The sequence below is a fragment of the Protopterus annectens genome, chromosome 11.part0 (assembly GCF_019279795.1).
Source record: "Protopterus annectens isolate FY-2018-M chromosome 11.part0, PAN1.0, whole genome shotgun sequence".
In the NCBI taxonomy this organism is placed as follows: domain Eukaryota; kingdom Metazoa; phylum Chordata; order Ceratodontiformes; family Protopteridae; genus Protopterus; species Protopterus annectens.
The window spans coordinates 1,369,740,267-1,369,761,432 of NC_056745.1; the positions used below are offsets into that span (position 1 = coordinate 1,369,740,267).

At 43.1% G+C, this 21,166-nt stretch overlaps 1 protein-coding gene across 1 annotated transcript in view; it reads right to left on the reverse strand.

Moving 5' to 3' along the window:
• Nucleotides 1–21,166, reverse strand: part of NUF2 (NUF2 component of NDC80 kinetochore complex) — a gene marked incomplete in the record, with an annotated part of 506,946 nt that overhangs the window by 274,527 nt on the left and 211,253 nt on the right. The window contains 1 exon segment of the mRNA XM_044088667.1: nucleotides 12,046–12,186. Within this exon segment, the coding sequence (XP_043944602.1) occupies nucleotides 12,046–12,186 (141 nt within the window).

The window sequence follows — 21,166 nt, forward strand, 5'->3', positions numbered from 1 at the left end:
ACATGGCCAGTCCAGGGCAATCAGAATTGTCCTTGGTCTGTCTTGTCTTATCTTGAGTAATACCCTTGAGAGAAGGGGAAGAGGGAGAGGCTTTCCCATTGAAAGGATAGAGCATCCATCCACCAGGCCCTGCTCTGAGGGTTTCTGGTGCAGAATTTGCTTAACTGGTGGTAGTCGGGGGAGGCACAGAGATCCACCTCTGGGGTCCCTACCTCTAGGTCAGAAGACTGAAGGTGCTGTGCTCCAATTTCCACTCGTGTGGGTCTGGGAGATTTCTGCTTAAATCATCTGCTAGTGAATTTTGTTTGCCTGACAGGAATTTAGCTTATAGATCAACTCTGTTGTCCAAGGCCGTGGTCCACAGGGCCATGGCTAACCTGCAGAGTGGGTAAGAATGGGTTCCCCCCTCCTTGTTGATGTACCACAACTGTCGTGTTGTCTGTTTTTATCAGCAGTTGTTCTGGAAGCATTAGATGTCTGAAAGCTGTCAGTGCATTCTCTACAGCTAGCATCTCTTTTTGGTTGATGTTCAGAAGAATTGGCCTTGGGCTCCAGTGGCCTTGAATACATTTGCCTGTCATGTGAGCCCCCCCCCCCCATGCATAGTCTGATGTGTCTGTGGTCAGGGTTTGGGTAGCGCGTGGAGTTGAGTAAAATGCAGTCTCTCGTGTTTTCATGCTTCTGCCCACCAAAGGAACTCTGCCCTTAGACAAGGTATGATAGGAATGATTGTTTTCAGGTCCTGAGAATGTTGGCACCAAAGACTTTTTAAGTACCACTGAAGTTTCCTCATATTGAGTCTTGCATATGGAATTAGCAGAATACATGAGGCTATGAACCCTAGGGCTTGCAGTATTTTTCTTGCAGATAGCTGGGGTCTGGTTGCCATTTGCTTGAAATAGTCTGTCAGATAGACCTGTTTTTCTGAAGTGAGGAATGCCATCTGGGAAGTTGTGTCCAAGCTTGCTCCCAGGAATACAATCTTTTGACTGTGTTCCAGATGCGATTTATTTTCGTTGATGGTGTACCCCAGTGAAATGCCAGGTGCTGAAGTAGCAATTCCTGTCTGTTCATCTGAATCAAGCAGTTGTCCAAGTAGGGGTAAATTTGAATATTTCTCTGCCTGCAGTATGCAATGGCTGGAGTCTGGCATTTTGTGAATACCCTGGGCGCAGTAGATAAGCCAAATGGAAGTGCAGAGAACCGAATCCATAGACCCTGCCCTGAAACGTAGATCTTTCCTGCATGACTCCCTTATGGGGATGTACAGATAGGTCTCTAGGGTGACTAAAGTACAGTTGTGTACCTACCATAAATGTAGATGTTAGAGTGTATTCACTGTTGCAATCATTACAATTGTGTTATCCTGCTGGCAGGCTACCCGCAGTCAGCCTAAATTCCAAAGTCTAGGTCCGGCATCGGTTGCTGTCGCCTCTTCTCTGACGTCAGTGCGCCAGGGGTATAAAAGATGTAGCAGACGCCATTTTCTTCAGTTTTTCTTGCCCCAGATGTCAGGTGCCCCCAAAGAGGTAGGCTGGAAAACATTATGTCAAACAGCATGCATGTACAAAAATAAACATTTCCTTCATCTACAAGCAAATACACCACATAGGTTGTATAGAATAGAGAAGTACAGTAAAGTCCCAGCAAAGAAAAAGGGGGATGGTGGGTGGGTAACCTGGACTGCAACAATGAATACACTCGAACATCTACATTTATGGTAGGTACACAACTGTACTATGTTCATAGTGTTTCACTGTTGCCGTCATTACACTTGGGTTGAGTCCCAAAGCTGAGGTTGAGTGGGTGGGCCTAAATAGGATTAGGAGAGGCTACCATGCCCTGCAGAACTGCAGTGGCAAAGCCTGCTCTGGATTTAGAGTAGCGAGGTAAGTGGTAGTGCTTGGTGAAAGTGTGAACTGAACTCCAGGTGGCAGCCTCTAAACTGTCTTTGGTTGGTACTCCTCTGAGGAAGGCTGCTGAAGTGGCTGCTGCTCTGTTAGAATGTGGCCTAATGCCCTTAGGCACGGATTTGCCATGTTGTGAATAGCAGAAGCGAATGCAGTGGCCTATCCATTTGGAAATAGTCTGCTTTGAGATAGGCTTTCCTTGTGATCCTGCAGCATAAGCTACAAACAGTTGCTCAGTTTTTCTGAAAGCTTTTGTTTTGTCCAAGTAGAATTGTAGCGGTCTGTGTATGTCCAAAGCGTGTAGAAGTCTCTCCCCCTTATTCTGGGGACTTGGATAGAATGTTGGCAAATGAATGGTTGGGTTAAGAGTCACACTGGATACTACCTTTGGCATAAAAGTTAGGTTTGTCCTTAGAGATACCCTGTCTTGATGACAAATAATGAAAGGTTCCACTGTCATTAATGCCTGTAACTCTGAGACTCTTCTTGCTGAAGTTATTGCTAGGAGCAGAGCAGTCTTCCATAAGAACTTTATATCAGCTGTATTGGCTGGCTCAAAAGGAGGCAGTGTTAGCTTTTCCAAAACAAAATTGAGATCCCAAGTAGTTATAGGGTCTTATGTCTTTGCCCTCTGAGGTACCGTTTTAGCAGTGGACGAGAGAAAATAGGAGGTTCCGTATTGTAATGAGCTGAAATGGCAGAGGCATGGATCTCGATTGATGAGAAGGATAGGCCTTTGTCCAGCATCTCCGTAAGGTATTGTAATATGCGAGGTATATTTGGAACAAGTGGTTAGTGTCCACGTGCCTGGTTCCAAGCACAGAATCTCTTCCATTTTTCTGCATAAGATTTCCTAGTGCTAGGCCTTCTTAGCTTCTAAAATGACATCCATAACAGCTTTAGAAAGAGGGGTGTTCTGAATGGCTATATTATCTGCCATGCTGCCAGATTTAAGGTTCTGAGTTGACTGTGCAGAATCTGATTGTTTTGAGTCAGAGGATGAGGAATTTGAGGTAGAGGCCAGGATGAGCCTTGAGACAAGCTCTTTAGGATTGGGTATCAGTGCTGGCGTGGCCAGTCTGGGGCAATCAGAATCATTTTTGGCTTCTCGTCTTACTTTTAGGAGCACCCTGGGAAGAAGAGGCAGCGGAGGAAAGGCATAAACTGCCAGGGTTTTCCAGCTGAATGATAGAGCATCCACTTTCCATGCTTGTGAGTGATAAGTTCTTGTGCAGAATCTCTGCAGTTGGTAGTTGTGAGGGGAGGCAAAAAGATCTATGTCTGGGCATCCCCACTTCTTTGTTATCATGCTGAAGACCTGTGGATTTAATTTCCATTTGTGAGGATCCATGATATTTCTGCTTAGTTCGCCTGCCAGTGTATTCTTCGTTCCTGGCAGGAATTGTGCCTGCAGATGTACTTGATAGGTCAGTGCTGTGTTCCACAAAGTCATGGCTTGCCTGCAGAGGGGGTAGGAATGTGTGCCCCTTGCTTATGTACCACATAACTGTGGTATTGTCCGTCTTTAGTAATAGTAGTCTTGGATGTAATAGATCCTAGAAGGCTATCAGGGCATTCTGTACAGCTAGCATCTCTTTTTGATTAATGTGAAGATGCATTTGTCCCTTGGGCCACATGCCCTGAATATATTTTCCTGCCATGTGTACCCCCCCAAGCATAATTTGCCTGGCTGTGGGTAAGGCAAAAGGCTGTCCCTTGTGGTGAAAGGCTAGAGCCCACCAACAAACTCCTGTTGCAGGCAGGGAATTAGAGTTATTGTTTCCAGGCTGTGGCAATGTTGAGTCCAAACACTTTTTAGATACCATTGCAGTTTCCTCATATGCAGTCTTGCATATGGAATTAGTAAAATGCAGGATGCCATGAAGCCCAAGGCCTGCAGAATTTTTCTTGCAGGGAGCTGGGTCTTTGTTAACATCATTTGAAAGTACTGAGTCAGTTGCCTTTGCTTGTCTGGTGTGAGATAAGCCATCTGGGCAGTTGTTTTTAAGCTTGCACCCAGTAATATTATCTCTTGAGAGGGCACAAGTTTTGATTTCTTTTCGTTACTGTGTACCCTAGGCAAATCAGTAATCTTTTTACAAACGCCAGATGCTGTAGTAGAATGTCCTTGCTCTCTGCTTGAATAAGGCAGTCGTCCAAGTAGGGATATATCTGAATTCCTTTTTGTCTGCAAAATGCAATTACTGGTGCCAGGTATTTTGTGAAGACCCTGGGTGCAGTAGACAAGCCAAAGGGCAGTGCAGAGAATTGGTAATGCATTGAGCCAGCTATGAATCTGAGGTATCTTCTGCAAGATTGTCTGATTGGGACATGCAGGTATGCCTCCTTGAGGTCCAAAGTAACTAGCCAAGCCTTCTTGCCCAGCATGGGTAGAAGCTGCTGCAGTGTCAATATTATGAATTTTGGAACATCCAGGAAAGTATTTAGGATTGACAGGTCCAGTATTGGTCTCCAGGTTTTGTCCTTTTTGGGTACCAGGAAAAGTCTTGAATAAAATAAAATAATTGTCCCTGTTCTTGCTGTGGTACCCTTTGAATAGCTCTCATGTCCATGAGAGCAGTAATTTGTTTTTGTGCCTCTGCCCATTGATTTTGTGGCAGGTCCGGCATACCTTTTGATTTTGGAAGGGTGTGAAAGTGGAACCTGTAACCCTGCAAAATAATATTCAGTACTCATTTGTCCTGGGTGATCATGTGCCAATTCTGTGAGAAATGTTCTAGCTTTCCCCCTAACGGAGCTGCCAATAGATAAGTGCTTGGCATTTGTAGAGGGAAGTCAATGGGACGGTTTCCTATAAGGTTGTGATTCGTCTTCCCCTCCTTTGGGGGCTGAAGCACCCCATTGTTTAGGTCTGTATGAGACCTGGGGCTGAGATCTGCCTCTTGGGCGTCTGTATCTGCCTCCTCGTGGCCTGATACCGGAAAGGACCAATTTTTAGAAGGCCAGTTTCTGCTAAATCTAGGTGGCTGAACCTGTAAGAAATCCTTTACTGTCTGCATAGATTTTGCTTTATCCTCCATTTTCTTTAACACCTCTTCTGCCTTAACACCAAACAAAGTATCATGCTGTAGTGGAGCATCCAATAATTTTACTTTAACATGATCAGGTAAACTTTGTTCTTTCAACCAAGCATGCCTTCGAATGACAGAGCCCGTAACTGCGGCTCTACAAGAAGCCTCTAAAGAATCAAAACCACATTGCAGAATATGCTTTCCCACTTGTTCAGCTGCATGCAATAAATCCTGCATTTCCTTATTGTCAGGACATTCCGAGCTTGTAAGCATTTTTGGTTTTAACAAAGACATGAGGTACTGTTGATATTTCAGCATGTGAAACTAGCAGTTTAAAGCCCTTACAGCTAAAGTTGCAGAAGTGTAAACTTTTTTCCACTATCTATCCAGAGCTCTAGAATCCCTATCAGAGGGGACTGGGTTTTTTGCAGTGGAAGCCTTAACCCCTTTGGGACCCTGAGAAATAGTTTCTGGGTCAGCAGCAGGGTTTTTATAAAGGAATTTATGAGAGTCTGGGACCCTGTAGTAACCTGTCTGGCTTGACTGGTGCAGGGGGGTAAAGAATCAGGAGACAGACTAGATTCAGAGAAAACATCAACAATATCAAGCACAGGGAAGATGGATAGGGGCCTGTGCTGAGGCAATAAAAGAAAGTCTCTGAGCCTTTTCTTGGATTCTGAGTAATCCTGGCTCTCCCAATGGAAATGCTCCCTCATGGTGTGCAAGGTTTCCCCAAAAGAAAAATCCTCAGGCGGAGAGACCGAAGGTATAGGGAGGGAGAGAATATCCCTGATTTGAAGAGGAATCAGAGTAAATAGAAACCTGGTCAAAGGAGTCATAGTCAGTGTCTTGCCTAGGCTTTTTATCAGGAGGGGGATGGGAATCCCTGATCAAGGTAATTAGGTCCTCGGCCATTTTAAGCATCTGTCTCTTTGGCATGGATGACTGTCCAGGAGAATGCTGTATCTTTGTCTTTAATGGTGTTTTTGACTTTGCCTTGGCTACTGAAGTGGACTTAATAGTAAGCTGTGAAGGTCTGAAAACACCCTCAGAAGCCGATGCCTGCTCAGCGGCTCCGGACCCATCTGAGGGAATAGTTTCCGCAGGCCCAATACCTTGAGTTTCCAGAGGCCTAGGTGTCTCCACGTGGGAGTCTGATTCCGGCCTGTGGCTCTGAGGTAGCGGGTGTCAGGGGCTACAAAAGCGTCTCACTGAGAACCGGCGACTGGCCTAGAAGAGGCTTAGTCTGTTTTGGACCTCGGATGCCTGTCCTTTTCCTTGTCTTTGCAGTTTTTATGAATTTTGGTCAGCTGTTCCGACGGCATTATATAGTTAAACCTTCGGCCAAAGTAATGTAAAGCAAAATCAAACAGACGCTTAATAGTGCGTTTGTTGAATCTTGCACAAAACTGACAACTAGTAACATTGTGGTTAAGGCCTAGGCAAGGAATACATTAAGAGTGAAAGTCCTTATGAGGTATTTGCTTCCCACAAGAAATACAATTGTTAACTTTTACTGACATCGCTCTGGAGCAAGAAAAAGTTTCCCCAACGGGGTACTTAGCTTTATTGAAGACTTCGGTTATGAAATTCGATTTCGAAAATCTCAGAGTCAGCCGACCGGCACTTGCGAACTGCTTTTGCTTCGGGCACCGCGCGGCAAGAAAGACTGAAGAAAATGGCGTCGGCTGCATCTTTTATACCCCTGGTGCTCTGACGTCAGGGAAGAAGCGACAGCAACCAACACCAGACCTAGATTTTGGAATTCTGGCCGACTGCGGGTAGCCTGCCAGCAGGATAACCCAAGTGTAATGACTGCAACAGTGAAACACGATGAACATCGGAGATAGAGAGCAAAAGAATTTAGCGGCAAAGATAGCCTGACGACAAATGGCTCGGGGGTTAAACAAGGCACAAAACCGACAGCAAGGGACGTTGTGGTCTGGGCCTAAACAGGTGACGCAGTAAGAATGAAAATCTCTGTGAGGTTATTTGCTTTCCACAGGCAAGACAATTGTTAACTTTTTCTGACATCGGTTAGAGCAAGAAAAAAAGGATCCCCAATGGGGTGCTTTAGAAGACTTCAGGATTATCTACTCGAAAACAAAAATTTCAGGTAGCGGCCAACTGGCACTTGTGAACTGCTTCTGCTTTGGGCTCCTCCTCAGCAAGAAAGACTGATGTAATGGCATCGGTTGCCTGTTTTTATACCCCTGACGACCTCACATCATGGAAGTGACAGCATCCGACAAAGAAATACTAAGTCACTGTTATTTGGGCCGACTGAGGGCTACCTGGCAGGCAGATAACCCAAGTGTGATGACTGCAACAGTGAAACACGAAGAACATCCATATTTACACAGAGATGATGGGTTATAATTGGCAGCAGAGATTTACTTTGACTTGCGTGGGGGACACGTGATACATTTGTGAAATCATTAGGAAGAACTGGAATATTTTGTTAGCGGATGAAGAGGTGAAGAAAACAGCTGGAAACAAGCCACGGTTTACTTATAAGAAGAGTCGGAATTTGAAGCATATTTTGTGTCCTAAGCCAATGATGCCAAAGGGGGCGATATCCAATAGACTCGGTATTTACACTTGTAGACATTACAGAGGTATTTCTCTGGAATATGTTATGCCCCAAAATTTTATGCAGACTGTACAACTACGAATGTTGTATATTTAGCTACTTGTGATCTATGTGACAAATTTTCTGCGAGTAAAATAACCATACAGTTTAAAGAGAGGAGGTCGATGGCAGGATGCTGCTCTGGGCAAGGGCATACCTGCCTGGGCCAAATAATCAGAGAGCTCCACCGTGCCTCTTTTCTTCGTCTAGGTGACTTGAAGAATCCGCTAGTGAAACATGTAAAGGAGAATATTGGTCACAAATTTTATTTTAGAGTTTACAAGTTGTTTTAGATTATCTTAGAGGTGGAGATCTAAATAATAGAATTGAATTAATTGGAAAGATGCACACATACAAATCTCTTGGATTGAACTCTAATTATTCACTGAAGCCGGCCCTTAAGAGGCATCGACTTAGAAGACAATTTTGATTGACTTGTGTGCTGTTTATAGGTTTTTAGGCTTGGATTTTAATAATTCATTGAAGAAGGCCCCCTGGGAGTGTCAGCTTAGGAGATGCTTTTGATTGGCTATTTGCCCTTTAAAAACTGAAGTCATCATTATGAAACTTAGATCTGAAGAAGGGTCATTTCCCTGGACCCGAAAGCACTCACCTTTTAGAGGTTTTATTTGCGTTGTTTTATTAAAGCTTTGCTGAAGTTTAAGCGTTTACATCTCCGTTTGTGCCTTGGACATTTCCAGTTGTGGTGACAACCCTGGAATATTTCTTAGTTTCTATTTTGCTACAGTGCTGTTCTCTACTGGTCTACCTTGCTGTCACTGGATGTATCTGCATACACACACACGCACAGATACAGAGGTCTGTCTACATACATTTACAAATACACATACATATATATATATATATATATATATATATATATATATATATATATATTACACACACACACACACACACACACACACACACACACACACACAAGCTGCATTCTTAGCATATCACTGGCTCTGCAAGAGCCTTCCTTGATGTATTCCTGGTTGGGGTAAATTCTAAGCACTAACCAACAGGGTGGAAAGCTAAAGAACTGAATAAACACACAATTTAGACTAAACAAGCACATGGCGCTTAAGGATTGAACTTTGAACCCTTCCATAGGAGGATCTAATGGATCGTGTTCTGTCTACACCACTGAACTCTGCTAAACCCATGTAGAATCCTGGAAGAAGACCCCCCTTGACTTAATGAGTATATATGGAGCACTAAGTCAGTGGAAGAGAGAGAGAGAGAGAGAGAGATCATTCCTTGGGAAAAGGTCAGTTGCAAGCATGCTCCAGCCATATGACCATGGAATAGGCAGTTCTTACCCCAAAATAAACCTCAGCCAATCTGGCTGTTAGGAATAAATTTCTCACAGCCCCTCATCTACAGAAGTGGAAAATATGTGTAGACTTGAGCCCCTGATAGTTGAAGGGCAACAACATAGCCTTTGAGAGACAGATGTGTTTTCTGATGGTGACCAGGCCTAGGCCTGTATAAAAGACACTCCCAACATATTTCATATGTTTTACAATGTCAGTCTTCGCTTACTTCCCTCCCAAACAATAAAGACATTGGTGCAGATCTTGTCTCATAATATGGTGACTTTGATGACAGTTTCAGACATTAAAAATGCTCAATAGAACAACTAGGAATGAGGGTCTAAACTGTCCATGAAGCAGAAAACAACTGGTAGCAAACTAATGGGCACTGGGGCTAGGCATCCTCTTCTAGTGTAGCACTTGACATTATGATGTGTAGCAGAAGAGAAATTTAAACTCAAGAGAGGAAAGAATGTTGTAATTGCAGACTCGGTGGAGGATGGTTCCCTGCTAGCAGATCATGGGCCTTCTACAACCTTTTAAAATGCTGGTGGGTGGGTCATAAAGGGCAAAACAGACTGTGCCTAAAACAAGTAGACCATGCCACACACAATGAGTTTAAACACTAAAGGTACAACACTCTTGTAAATATAGTTAATTAAAAAAAAAATGAAAATTATCCTGGATATGGTGCAGGACGATGTATGGCTAGATGATATAAGATTAGTATACTGCTAGGTAGGACTTCTCAATCAGAAACACTCACAGTATGGGGCAACAAGGTAGGGTATACAATGTTTAACTGAAAAGGATGCAAGTTATTTGCATGTTTACTCTCGTTTCCCCACTCAACCCTTTTTGTTTCTGCATAAAAAAATGCCTTTGCATCACTGTGCAAAACAGAATGTTTCCTAATGTTTTATGTTCAGAGCTGGTAAGGGAGACAGCTAGAAAGGTGCTTGGTGTGACATCTGGACTTAGGAAGGAGGACAGAGAGACCTGGTGGTGGAATGAAGACTGACAGGAGAGTATAAAGAGGAAGAGGTTGAAGTGGGACTGTCAGAAAGATGTAGAAAGTAGACAGGACTATAATGAGAGGAGGCGTACGGTGAAAAGAGAGGTGGCAAAGGAAAAGGCATATGGAGAGTCGTTGGACACTAAGGAGGGAGAAAAGGATCTGTACCAATTGGCTAGACAGAGCTGGGAAATATTTACATCAGGTAAGGGTGATAAAGGATAATGAAGGAAACATGCTCACAAGCGAGGAGAGTGGGTTGAGCAGATGGAAAGAGTACTTTGAGGGGCTGATGAATGAAAAGAATGAGAGAGAAGGTTGGATGATGTGGAAATAATGAATCAGGAAGTGCAACAGATTAGCAAGGAGGAAGTAAAGACACCTATGAAGAATGCAAATGCTGTTGGTCCAGATGACATACCTGTGGAAGCATGGAGGTGTTTAGGAGAGATGGCAGTGGAGTCTTTAGCCAAATTGTTTAATGAAATCTTGGAAGGTGACAGAATGCCCGAGAAGTGAAAAAGTGTTTTGGTACCAATTTTTAAGAATAAGGGTGATGTACAGAGCTGAAGGAAATGCAGAGGGATAAAATTGATCAGTCACAACATGAAGTTGTGTGAGAGTAGTGGAAGCTAGGTTAAGAAAGGCGGCGATGATTAGTGAACAGCAGTATGGTTTCATGCCAGGAAAGAGCACTACAGATGCGATGTTTGCTCTGAGGGTGCTGATGGAGAAGTATAGAGAAGATCAGAAGTACAGAGAAGGTCAGAAGGAGTTGCATTGCATCTTTGTGGACTTGGAGAAAGCATACGACAGGGTGTCTAGAAAGGAGCTCTGGTATCGTATGAGGAAGTCTGGAGTGGCAGAGAAGTATGTAAGAGTGGTACAGGACATGTACGAGGGTAGTGTGACAGCGGTGAGGTCTGTGGTAGGAGTGACAGATGCGTTTCAAGGTGGAGGTGGGATTACATCAAGGATCAGCTTTGAGCCCTTTCTTATTTGCAACAGTGATGGAAAGGTTGACAGACGACATCAGACAGGAGTCCCCATTGACCGTTTGCGGATGACTGAGTAGGGAACAGGTTGAGGGAGAGGTGGAGATATACTCTAGACAGGAGAGGAATGAAGATCCGCAGTAGTAAGAATGCGCGCGTGTGTGTGTGTGTGTTTGTGTGTTAGAGAGAATGAAAGGGAGAATAGACTATGGGGAGGATGCAGGAAGTAGTGGATGAGTTTAAATACTTGGTATCAACAGTTCAGAATAATGGTGTGTGTGGAAGACAGGTGAAGAAGAGAGTACAAGCTGGGTGTACTGGGTGGAGAAGAGTATCTGGAGTGATTTGTGACAGACGGCTACCAATAAGAGTGAAAGGGAAGGTCTTCAAGAGGGTAGCAAGACCAGCTATGTTATATGAGCTGGAGATAGTGGCACTATTGACAAAAAGACAGGAGTCAGAGCTAGATAAAGATGTTAAAACTTGCATTGGGTGTGATGAGAATGGACAGGATTAGGAATCAGTATATTAGAGGGTCAGCTCAGGTTGGACGGTTTGGTGACAAAGCCAGAGAAGTGAGACTGCATTGGTTTGGACATGTGCTGAGGAAGGATGCTGGGTATATTGGGAGAAGGATGCTAAGGATGGCGCTGGCAGGTAAAAGGAAAACAGGAAGGCCTAAGATAAGGTTCATGGATGTGGTGAGAAAGGACATGCAAGTGGTTGGTGTGATACACCAAGATGTAGAGGACAGGAAGAAATAGAAACAGATGATCTGCTGTGGCGACCCCTAACGGGAACAAGCTGAATGATGAAAAATATGCATATTAAAAATACTGTGAAACTATACACATGAAAAAATCTATTGGAAGTGCTATGGAGACAAAGTATAGCTTCCAGTATAAATAAAAATGAGAGAAATAGGTCAAAATGTTGAGTTAAGCCTGAACCTTCACAAAGTTAAAGGCATGAAAAAGGCAGGTAAATGACAAACTATACATCTAGTAATGCTGTGGGTGGCACCATTAAGCAATGCTAGAGAAAAATGAAATACAAGTGTTATTATACTGTGCTGACTTACAGCAAACTAACCTTAGAGGAAAAATTAGCATAGACAACAAAGAAAAGAGCAAAATACACACCTCTACTTTAAGGCTGCTCAACTTTCCCATGCCAGCATCCATTTCTACCAATTTGTTGTAATAAAGCTGGAGCTCTCTTTTACAAGAGAGAGCAGACTCCACTTTGTTCTGATAGTCAACACAAGCCTCATTTGTTTGATCCTGAAAAAGAAAAAATAGGTTTATAAAGCTCACTTGCATAAAAGCTTCAAAGTACTTTATAACAGGATACAAAAAGAAAATTTGTTGCTGCATTTAAAATTTATGTGAATACTGTTAACAGGAGAGTCTCCAATTGGCTGGAAGGTATTTGACGTGGGAGAACCACAGAATACTGTCCAAAGAAGAGGATAATTACACTGACAGGTACACTCTCTTACATGTCCAGTTGATTAATTTCTACTAGACTGGGTTGCTGTCTATGCAGTCAGTGCTCTTTGACAGTGTTCAACAGGTGATGTTCAAGTAAACAGAATTAATTGATTTGATTTTCATTGCTTTGTTGCTTATTCACAGGTATAGAAACACATGTACCATTTAGTCTGCATTAATTTATATTAGGAAATGTTCACTATTAACAATTCTAGCTTATATGTTCATACATACAGGCAACATAATAATCTCTGTTCATACCTCTCAAAAACGTGAGGGCTACAGGCAGAATAGCAAGCAAACAATAATGTGATAGGGAGGTAAAATTACTTCTAACTCATACCATTAAGACCAAGAGTGTTTTTTTAACTATCTGTAAACGGACAAATGGGCTACTAACTCTTATCTTTGACTGCAAATTCCACACACTATCTGCTTTTGAGAAACATCAGAATACAAATGCATACAAAAGAAAGAGATTATGTTCTACATTTATTTTAATATTGTCAGTGTTTCTACATGGAACAGACAGTGGGAAAAGCATGGATCCTTGTAGTAAACCAGAAATTACTAGCTTAAAGGCAGAAATAGATGAGACACTTACCATTCTGTTTCTTAACACAAGGTTGACATTAAACTATGATAAAGCATTCTAAAAAGTAGAACGATGAGATGGCACCAGGCTCTCAGCATAAAATGAACAATCTTTTATTTTAAAACAGCTCTTGCTGCTTCTTCAGATGTCGGTATAAAAATGAAGTCTCACACAGCAATTTATACAAAAATTCAACTAGCAAATCAACCAATTAAGCAATTATGTACTAATTATGTACTAAAAGAATACAAACAATAAATGCACTAAAACTTTCAAAATAAGAGATGAACTTAATAAACTGATGCATAAAGCTCATCTAAAAAGTGAGTGTGTTCTCAACAAAGGTTTAAGGGGAACTTTATCATTTAGTCCTGAAGCATAAGCTGCCCTTAACCTGGCTATCCACGTCCTCTCTCTAAGCTTTCAGTAGCATTCCTATCACCACCCAACCTCTTAGTAGCTGCTACCTGTGCTAGGACTGGAAACTTAAAACAATGTGTGAAGTGAGCTTCACATGTAGAAAGAGCATTGTACTCAGTACCATTATTTATATGTCCTAAGTGTTCTAGAATATGTTCCTTCAAAGCACGCTAAATTAACCACATGAGAAGTGCAAGTAGCTTGAACATCAAACACGTACTGTTTACCCTGGTTTGGATGTGTAAATATACCAATAGTGTCAATATAGCTGCAGCACTTACAAGTATAACACGGTCTAGTTCCTTTATAAGTGGAACCCATTTTATTCCTAGTAGTTTTACTATCAATAAACTGTTCTAGATAAACAAAGCATTTGTTTAAAAGGTAGTTTCTTCTTAAAGATAGTTATTGCTCACCCACTACTTTTTTTTAAGATCATTATTTGATGTTCTAATTGGCCAATGTTTCCTTATAATATCCATCTGTGTAAAGTATAAAATAAGTACCCTCCCTGCATTTACCATCACCCAGCCTTTTAGGGTGAATTGAAGATGGATTTTGAAGAAAAGAAGGGCCTGCCTCTACCTTCTCTAACATCTCTTGTAGACCCCTATCCACAAACATATTCTCCAGATCTTTCATTACAGTCATAAAATTGCCATCACTGACATTCACCCTTGAGACTCGAAGTTCTTGCCCTTGTACTATGTTACCAAATAGATATTTGGGGTGCATGCTTGTTCGGTGTAAAAAGTTGTTCTTATAACAAAGTTTCCTGTACAATGAAGTATCGATCTGTCCACTGCTTGAAATTCTGATAAGTACATCTAAGTAACTAATTTCTACCTTGGAATACTCGGCTGTAAATCTCAAAAATGTAGTACTAGCATTAATCTCTTCTATAAACGTAACCAACTCATCTCGTGTTCCCTTCCAAATCAAAAATAAATCATCCACACATCTGTAAAATAAAATGTGTTCTACTTATGTATCAACCAATATGTTCTTGCGTTCCCAGATGAGCATGCGATTGGCACAGCTGTTGGCACATGATGTGCCGATTGCTACGCCATCTCTTTGCCAAAAATAGTTACCAAAACAGTACAGTTTTGTACACTTACTATAAATGTAGATGTTAGAGTGTATTTACTGTTGCAGTCATCACACTAGGGTTATCCTGCCAAGGCTAGCCCTCAGTCGGCCCGAATACCAGAGGGTTAGTATTTCTGCATCAGTTGCTGTCGCTCCAGGACAGACGTCAGGTTGTCAGTGGTATAAAATCAGGCAGCAGACGCCATTACATCAAATTTTCTTGCCCCAAATTTCAGGAGCCCCCAAACAGGGAGCTAGGTTATGGTGGAAGAAAGTACAGTTGTGTACACTTACCATAAATGTAGATGTTTGAGTATATTCACTGTTGCAGTCATTACATTTGGGTTATCTGCTTGCAAGTAGCCCTCAGTCGGCCTGATTATCAAAGTCTTGGGTCCTGTGTCAGTTGCTGTCTCATCTTCCATGACGTCAGGTAGTCAGGGGTATAAAGCATGCAGCCAATGCCATTTTATCAGTTTTTCTTGCCCTAGGATGTCAGGTGCCCCCATAATGGGAAGCATTATATACAAGGTTACACCTCCAACCAAAAGCAAATACACTAGAAAGCTTAAATACAATAAGCAAGAGAGGTATAGTCAATAGAAGTCAGGTGGCTGGAGGGAGGGTAACCAGGACTGCAACAGTGAATACATGCGAACATCTACATTTATGATAAGTGTACACAATTGTACTATGTTCTTCGTGTTTCACTGCTGCAGTCATTACATTTGGGTAGTTTCCCAACGCTAAGGAAGGGAGGAGGCAATTAGATAGCATTAGGACCAGCTATAAGTCTTGGCAAGACTGCAGTGGCAAAACCAGCTCTGGATTTAGAAAAAACTGGCAAGTGGTAATGCTTGGTGAAGGTATGTACAGAACTCCAGGTAGCAGCTTCTAGGATGTCCCTGGTAGGGACACCTCTGAGAAAGGCTGTTGAGGTAGATGCAGCCCTGGTGGAATGTGGTCTTATCCCCTGTGGGGTAGGCTTTCCATGGTGCTTATAGCAGAAATGAATGCATGGCCTATCCACTTAGAAACGGTTTGCTTTGAAATGGCCTTCCCCTCTGCCCCTGCAGCAAATGCAACCAGCAGCTGTTCATATTTCCTGAGAGGCTTCGCCCTGTCCAAGTAAAATCTAAGCTGCCTGTGCACATCCAAGGAGTGCAGTATTCGTCCCACTTTGCTCTGTGGATTAGAAAAGAAGGTTGGCAAATGAATGGACTGATTAAGAGCCACACTGGATACCACCTTGGGCATAAAGGAGGGATTGGTCCTGAGGGACGCACTGTCCGCATGAAAGATGATGAAAAGCTCCACTGCCATGAGGGCCTGTAATTCAGACACCCTTCTTGCTGAAGTGATGGCTAGAAGGAAGGCTGTTTTCCAAGAAAGGAATTTCAACTCTGCATTTGCAGCTGGTTCAAATGGAGGTAGAGTGAGCTTTTCCAATACAAGGTCCCAGGCTGGAGTAGGGGCTCTCCTGGGTGGTCTTAAGTTTTTGGCCCCTCTGATGAATTGCTTCAGCACTGGATGAGAGAAGAGGGGGTGGCTCTGTATTATAGTGAGCTGAAAAGGCCCAGGCATGAATTTTGATGGAAGAAAAAGAAAGGCCCTTGTGAAGCATCTCAGTTAAGTATTGAAGAAGGTCAGTAAATTGGGCACTGTTGTGTCCATCCCCAGAGTTTGGTTCCAGGAACAGAATCTTTTCCATTTTTCAGCAATTTTCTAGTACTAGACCTCCTTGCCTCCAGAAAGACATCCATCACTTGCTTACTGAGGGATGGTTACAGAGATCATGTAATTAACCAGGCTGCAAGGTTCAGGGATTGAAGCTGTGGGTGCAGAATCTGCCCTCCTGCTGGGACAGCAGGGCAGGGGTCTGAGGAAGGTGCCATGGTTCCAGAAGTGACACACTGCGCAAGAGGGGGTACCAGTGTTGGTTCGGCTACTCTGGTGCAATAAGTACTGTCCTTGGTTTGCCCTGTTTGATCTTTGATAGCACTTTGGAGAGGAGAGGCAGAGGGGGAAGGCATAAATGGATAGGATTTTCAAGGTGAAAGACGAGGCATCCACTTTCCAAGCTTGTCTGTGGGGAGTCCTTGTGCAGAATTTGTCCAATTGGTAGTCTTGAGGGGAGGCAAACAGGTCCATCTCTGGACTCCCCCATTTGTTTCTCAAAATGTTGAATATCTTTGGTTCCAGTTTCCACTTGTGCGGGTCCATGAGATTTCTGCTTAGGTCGTGTGCCAATGTATTTAGCTTGCCTGACAGGAATTGAGCTTGTAGGTGCACTTGGTAGCTCAAGGCTGTGTTCCACAGAGCCATGGCTAGTCTGCAGAGAGGGTATGAGTGGGTTCCCTCCTGCTTGTTTATGTACTCATCTTTACCAATAATTGTCCTAGAAGAATGTGGTCCTTGAAGGCTGTTAGAGCATTCTGTACAGCTAACTTTTCTTTTTGATTGATATGCAGGTGCATTTGACTTGGTTTCCATTTGCCCTGAATGCACTGCCCTGCCAAGTGAGCCTCCCATGCATAGTCTGATGCGTCTGTTGTTAGGGTTTGGGCGGCAGGGGGTAGAGTGAAAGGCAGTCCCTTGTTTTGGTGGCAGGCCTCTGCTCACCAAAGAAACTCTGTCTTTAGACAAGGGATGATAGGAATCATTGATTCTAGGTCCTGAGAATGTTGACACCATAGGCTTTTCAGATACCATTGTAGTTTCCTGATATGCATTCTTGCATATGGAATTAGTAGACTGCAAGAGGCCATGAACCCCAGGACTTGCATTATTTTTCTTGCAGATAGCTGGGTCTTTGTGGCCAGTAGTTTGAATAGGCTGTCAAATGAACTTGTTTCTCTGGCGTGAGGTAGGCCATCTGAGAAGTTGTCTTCAATCTTGCTCCCAGGAATACAATTTATTGGCAGGGTACTAGATGCGATTTATTTTCGTTTATGGTGTACCACAGAGAAGATAGTAATTTCTCTACAAATGCTGTATGATTTAATAGTATGTCCTGGCTTTCTGCCTGAATTAGACAAACGTCCAGGTATGGGTATATTTGAATATTTCTTTGCCTGCTAAATGCAATGACTGGAGCTAGGCACTTTGGCTTATCTACTGCACCCAGGGTATTCACAAAGGGCACTGCAGAGAACCGACAGTGCATGTAGCCTGCTCTGAAGCATAGGTATCTTCTGCAAGATTCCCTTATTGGGATGTGCAGGTAGGCTTCCTTTAAATCCAGTGTTGCCAACCAGGCATTTTTGTCTAGCATGGGAAGCAGCTGATGAAGAGTTAGCATTTTGAATTTTGGGATTACCAAAAAAGTGTTTAGGATAGACAGGTCCAGGATAGGACGCCAGGAATTGTCTTTTCTGGGTACCGAGTAGAAACCTTGCCCTCATTCTTCTTGTGAGACAGGCTGAATAGCCCTGATGCTTAGAAGAGAGAGAACTTGCTTTTGAGCCTCTGCCCACTGATTTGGGGGTAGATCTGGCTAACCGTTTGGGGTTGATAAGGAGTGGAAGTGGAATCTGTATCCTTGGGAAACTATATTTAAAACCCATTTGTCTTAAGTAAGGAGTTCCCAGTTTTTTGCATGCAGCGCAATCTTTCCCCCTAAAGGAACAGTCAGTTGAGCAGGGCTTGGAAGGTTTAAAGTTAAGTCATTGAGACAGTTTACTATAGGGGGGAGTCTTACTACTTCCAGCTTTAGAAATGGGAGCCCCCCACTGCTTAGGCCTGTGAGTACCATGAGACTAAAGCCTGGGTGGTCTGCTGGTTCTGGGTTTGGAACTGAGAAGGCCTGGAAAAAGCAGGAAAGGACCAATTCTTAGAAGTCCAGTGCCTACTAAATCTGGGAGGCTGTACTTGCAAGAAATCTAACAGTTTGCATAGATTTAGCTTTTTCCTCCATCTTTTTAAGTACTACTATTGCTTTGTTGCCAAACAGGCGGTCATGATTTAAGGGAGCATCCAATAATTTAGCTTTAACATGATCTGGCAAAGATTGCTCCTTAAGCCAAGCATGCCTTCTAAGTACAGACCCAGTGACAGCAGCCTTGCAAGATGCCTCTAATGAATCAAAACCAAACTGAAAAGTATGTTTTCCAACTTGTTCAACAGAATGCATTAAATCCTGTAATTCTTTATTTTCAGCACAGTCAGGAATCAACATCAGTTTCTGTTTAACCAATCCAATAATATGCTGCTGAAACTGGCAGTTTAAGGCCCTAATGGCCAAAGTTGCAGAAGTGCACACCGTCTTACCCAATCTGTCCAGGGCCCTGGAAAGCTCCATCAGAGGGGGTAGGGTTTTTGGCAGTAGTAGCCTCAATATGCCTTTGGGTCCCTGGGAAATGGTCTCAGGAACCACAGTAGGCTTCTTAAAGAGGAAAGTACAGTTGTGTACACTTACCATAAATGTAGATGTTCGAGTGTATTCACTGTTGCAGTCATTACATTTGGGCATTACATTTGGGGTAATCTGATGACAGGTTGCCCTCAGTCGGCCTGAATATCAAAGTCTTGGGTCCTGCGTCAGTTGCTGTCTCCTCTTCCATGACATCAGGTCATCAGGGGTATAAAACATGCAGCAGACGCCATTTTATTCAGTTTTTCTTGCTCCAGATGTCAGGTGCCCCCCAAATGGGGAGCAAAATATGTATATAAAAATAAATATATATATAAATGCACTTTTAGCAACATAAACTTTACCTTCATCTAAAAGCAAATACACCACAAAGGCTTTAGAATATAGTGAAGGAAAGAGAAGTTCTAGAAAAAAGAGGTGGATGGTGGGTGGGTAACCCGGACTGCAACAGTGAATACACTCGAACATCTACATTTATGGTAAGTATACACAACTGTACTATGTTCTTCGTGTTTCACTGTTGCAATCATATTTGGGTAGAATCCCAAAGCTATGGATGGAACTAAATAGCATTAGGGGCGGCTATAAGGGCCTGCAGAACTGCAGTGGCAAAGCCTGCCCTGGACTTAGAGAAGAGAGGCAAATGATAATGCTTTGTAAAAGTATTAACAGAGCTCCAAGTAACAGCTTCTAGAATGTCTTTGGTTGAAACTCCTCTGAGAAAGTCTGCTGAGGTAGAGGCAGCCCTGGTGGAATGTGACCGGATTCCCTTGGGCACTGGTTTACCATGATGCAAGTAGCAGAAATGAATGCAGTGGCTTTATCCACTTAGAAACAGTCTGCTTTGATATAGCCTTCCCCTCTGATCCTGCAGCAAATACCACCAGTAGTTACTCGGACTTTCTTAGAGATATGGTCCTGTTTAAGTAGAATCTTAGTTGTCTATGTATGTCCAATGAATGCAGAATCCGCTCCCCTTGTTCTGCAGATTTGGATAAAATGTTGGCACGTGAATAGTTTGGTTAAGAGCCACACTGGATACTACCTTAGGCATAAAGGAAGGATTGGTTCTGAGGGACACCCTGTTTGGGTAAAATGTAATAAAAGGCTCCACAGCCATGAGGGCCTGCAGTAAGGAAAGCGGTTTTCCAAGATAAAAACTTTATATGCGCAGAATTTGCTGGTTCAAAAGGAGGCAGGGCGAGTTTTTCCAGCACAAAATTGAGGTCCCATGCGGGAGTTGGTGATCTAGGAGGCCTTAAATTTTTGGCCCCTCTAAGATACTGTTTTAGCAGAGGATGAGAAAAGATGGGAGGCTCCGTGTTGTAATGAGCCAAGATGGCAGAGGCATGGATTTTTATTGAAGAAAAAGATAGGCCCTTGTCAAGCATCTCAGTCAAGTATTGTAAAATCTGAGGAATATTTGGATTTGCTATGTCCGTTCCTTGTGCTTGGTTCCAAGCACAGAATCTCTTCCATTTATCAGCATAAGATTTTCTAGTACTAGGCCTTCTGGCTTCCAAAATGACATCAGTCACAGATTTACTGAGAGGTGTTGTATGAATAATTACATGATCAGCCATGCTGCCAGGTTCAGAGTTTGGAGTTGAGTGTGCAGAATTTGATTGCTCTGCTGAGACAGTAGATTAGGTATTTGAGGCAAGTGCCAAGGAGGGAGGTGAGACATATTCCTTAGAATTGGGTACCAGTGCTGTTGAGGCCAGTCCGGGGCAATTAGGATCATTTTTGGTTTTTCCTGTCTGACCTTTAGTAAGACCTTGGGGAGAAGAGGCAGAGGAGGAAAGGCGTAGACTGATAGGTTTTTCCAACTGAAGGATAGGGCATCCACTTTCCATGCTTGTCTGTGACAAGTCCTTGTGCAGAATTTGTCCAGTTGATAATATCGGGAAGAGGCAAATAGATCTATGTCTGGGCTCCCCCACTTCTGTGTTATCATGCTGAAGACTTGTGGATCCAGTTTCCACTCGTAAGGGTCCATAAGATTTCTGCTTAGGTCGTCTGCCAGAGTATATCGTTTTCCTGGCAGGAATTGAGCTTGAAGATGTACTTGGTAAGTCAAGGTTGTATCCCACAATGCCATGGCTAGTCTGCAAAGGGGGTAGGTATGGGTTCCCCCCTGCTTATGTACCACGTAACTGTGGTGTTGTCCGTCTTTACCAATAGTTGTCCTGGAAGAATAAGGCCTTTGAAGGCTGTCAGAGCATTCTGTACAGCTAACATTTCTTTTTGACTGATATGCAGGTGCATTTGCTTTGGGATCCATTTGCCTT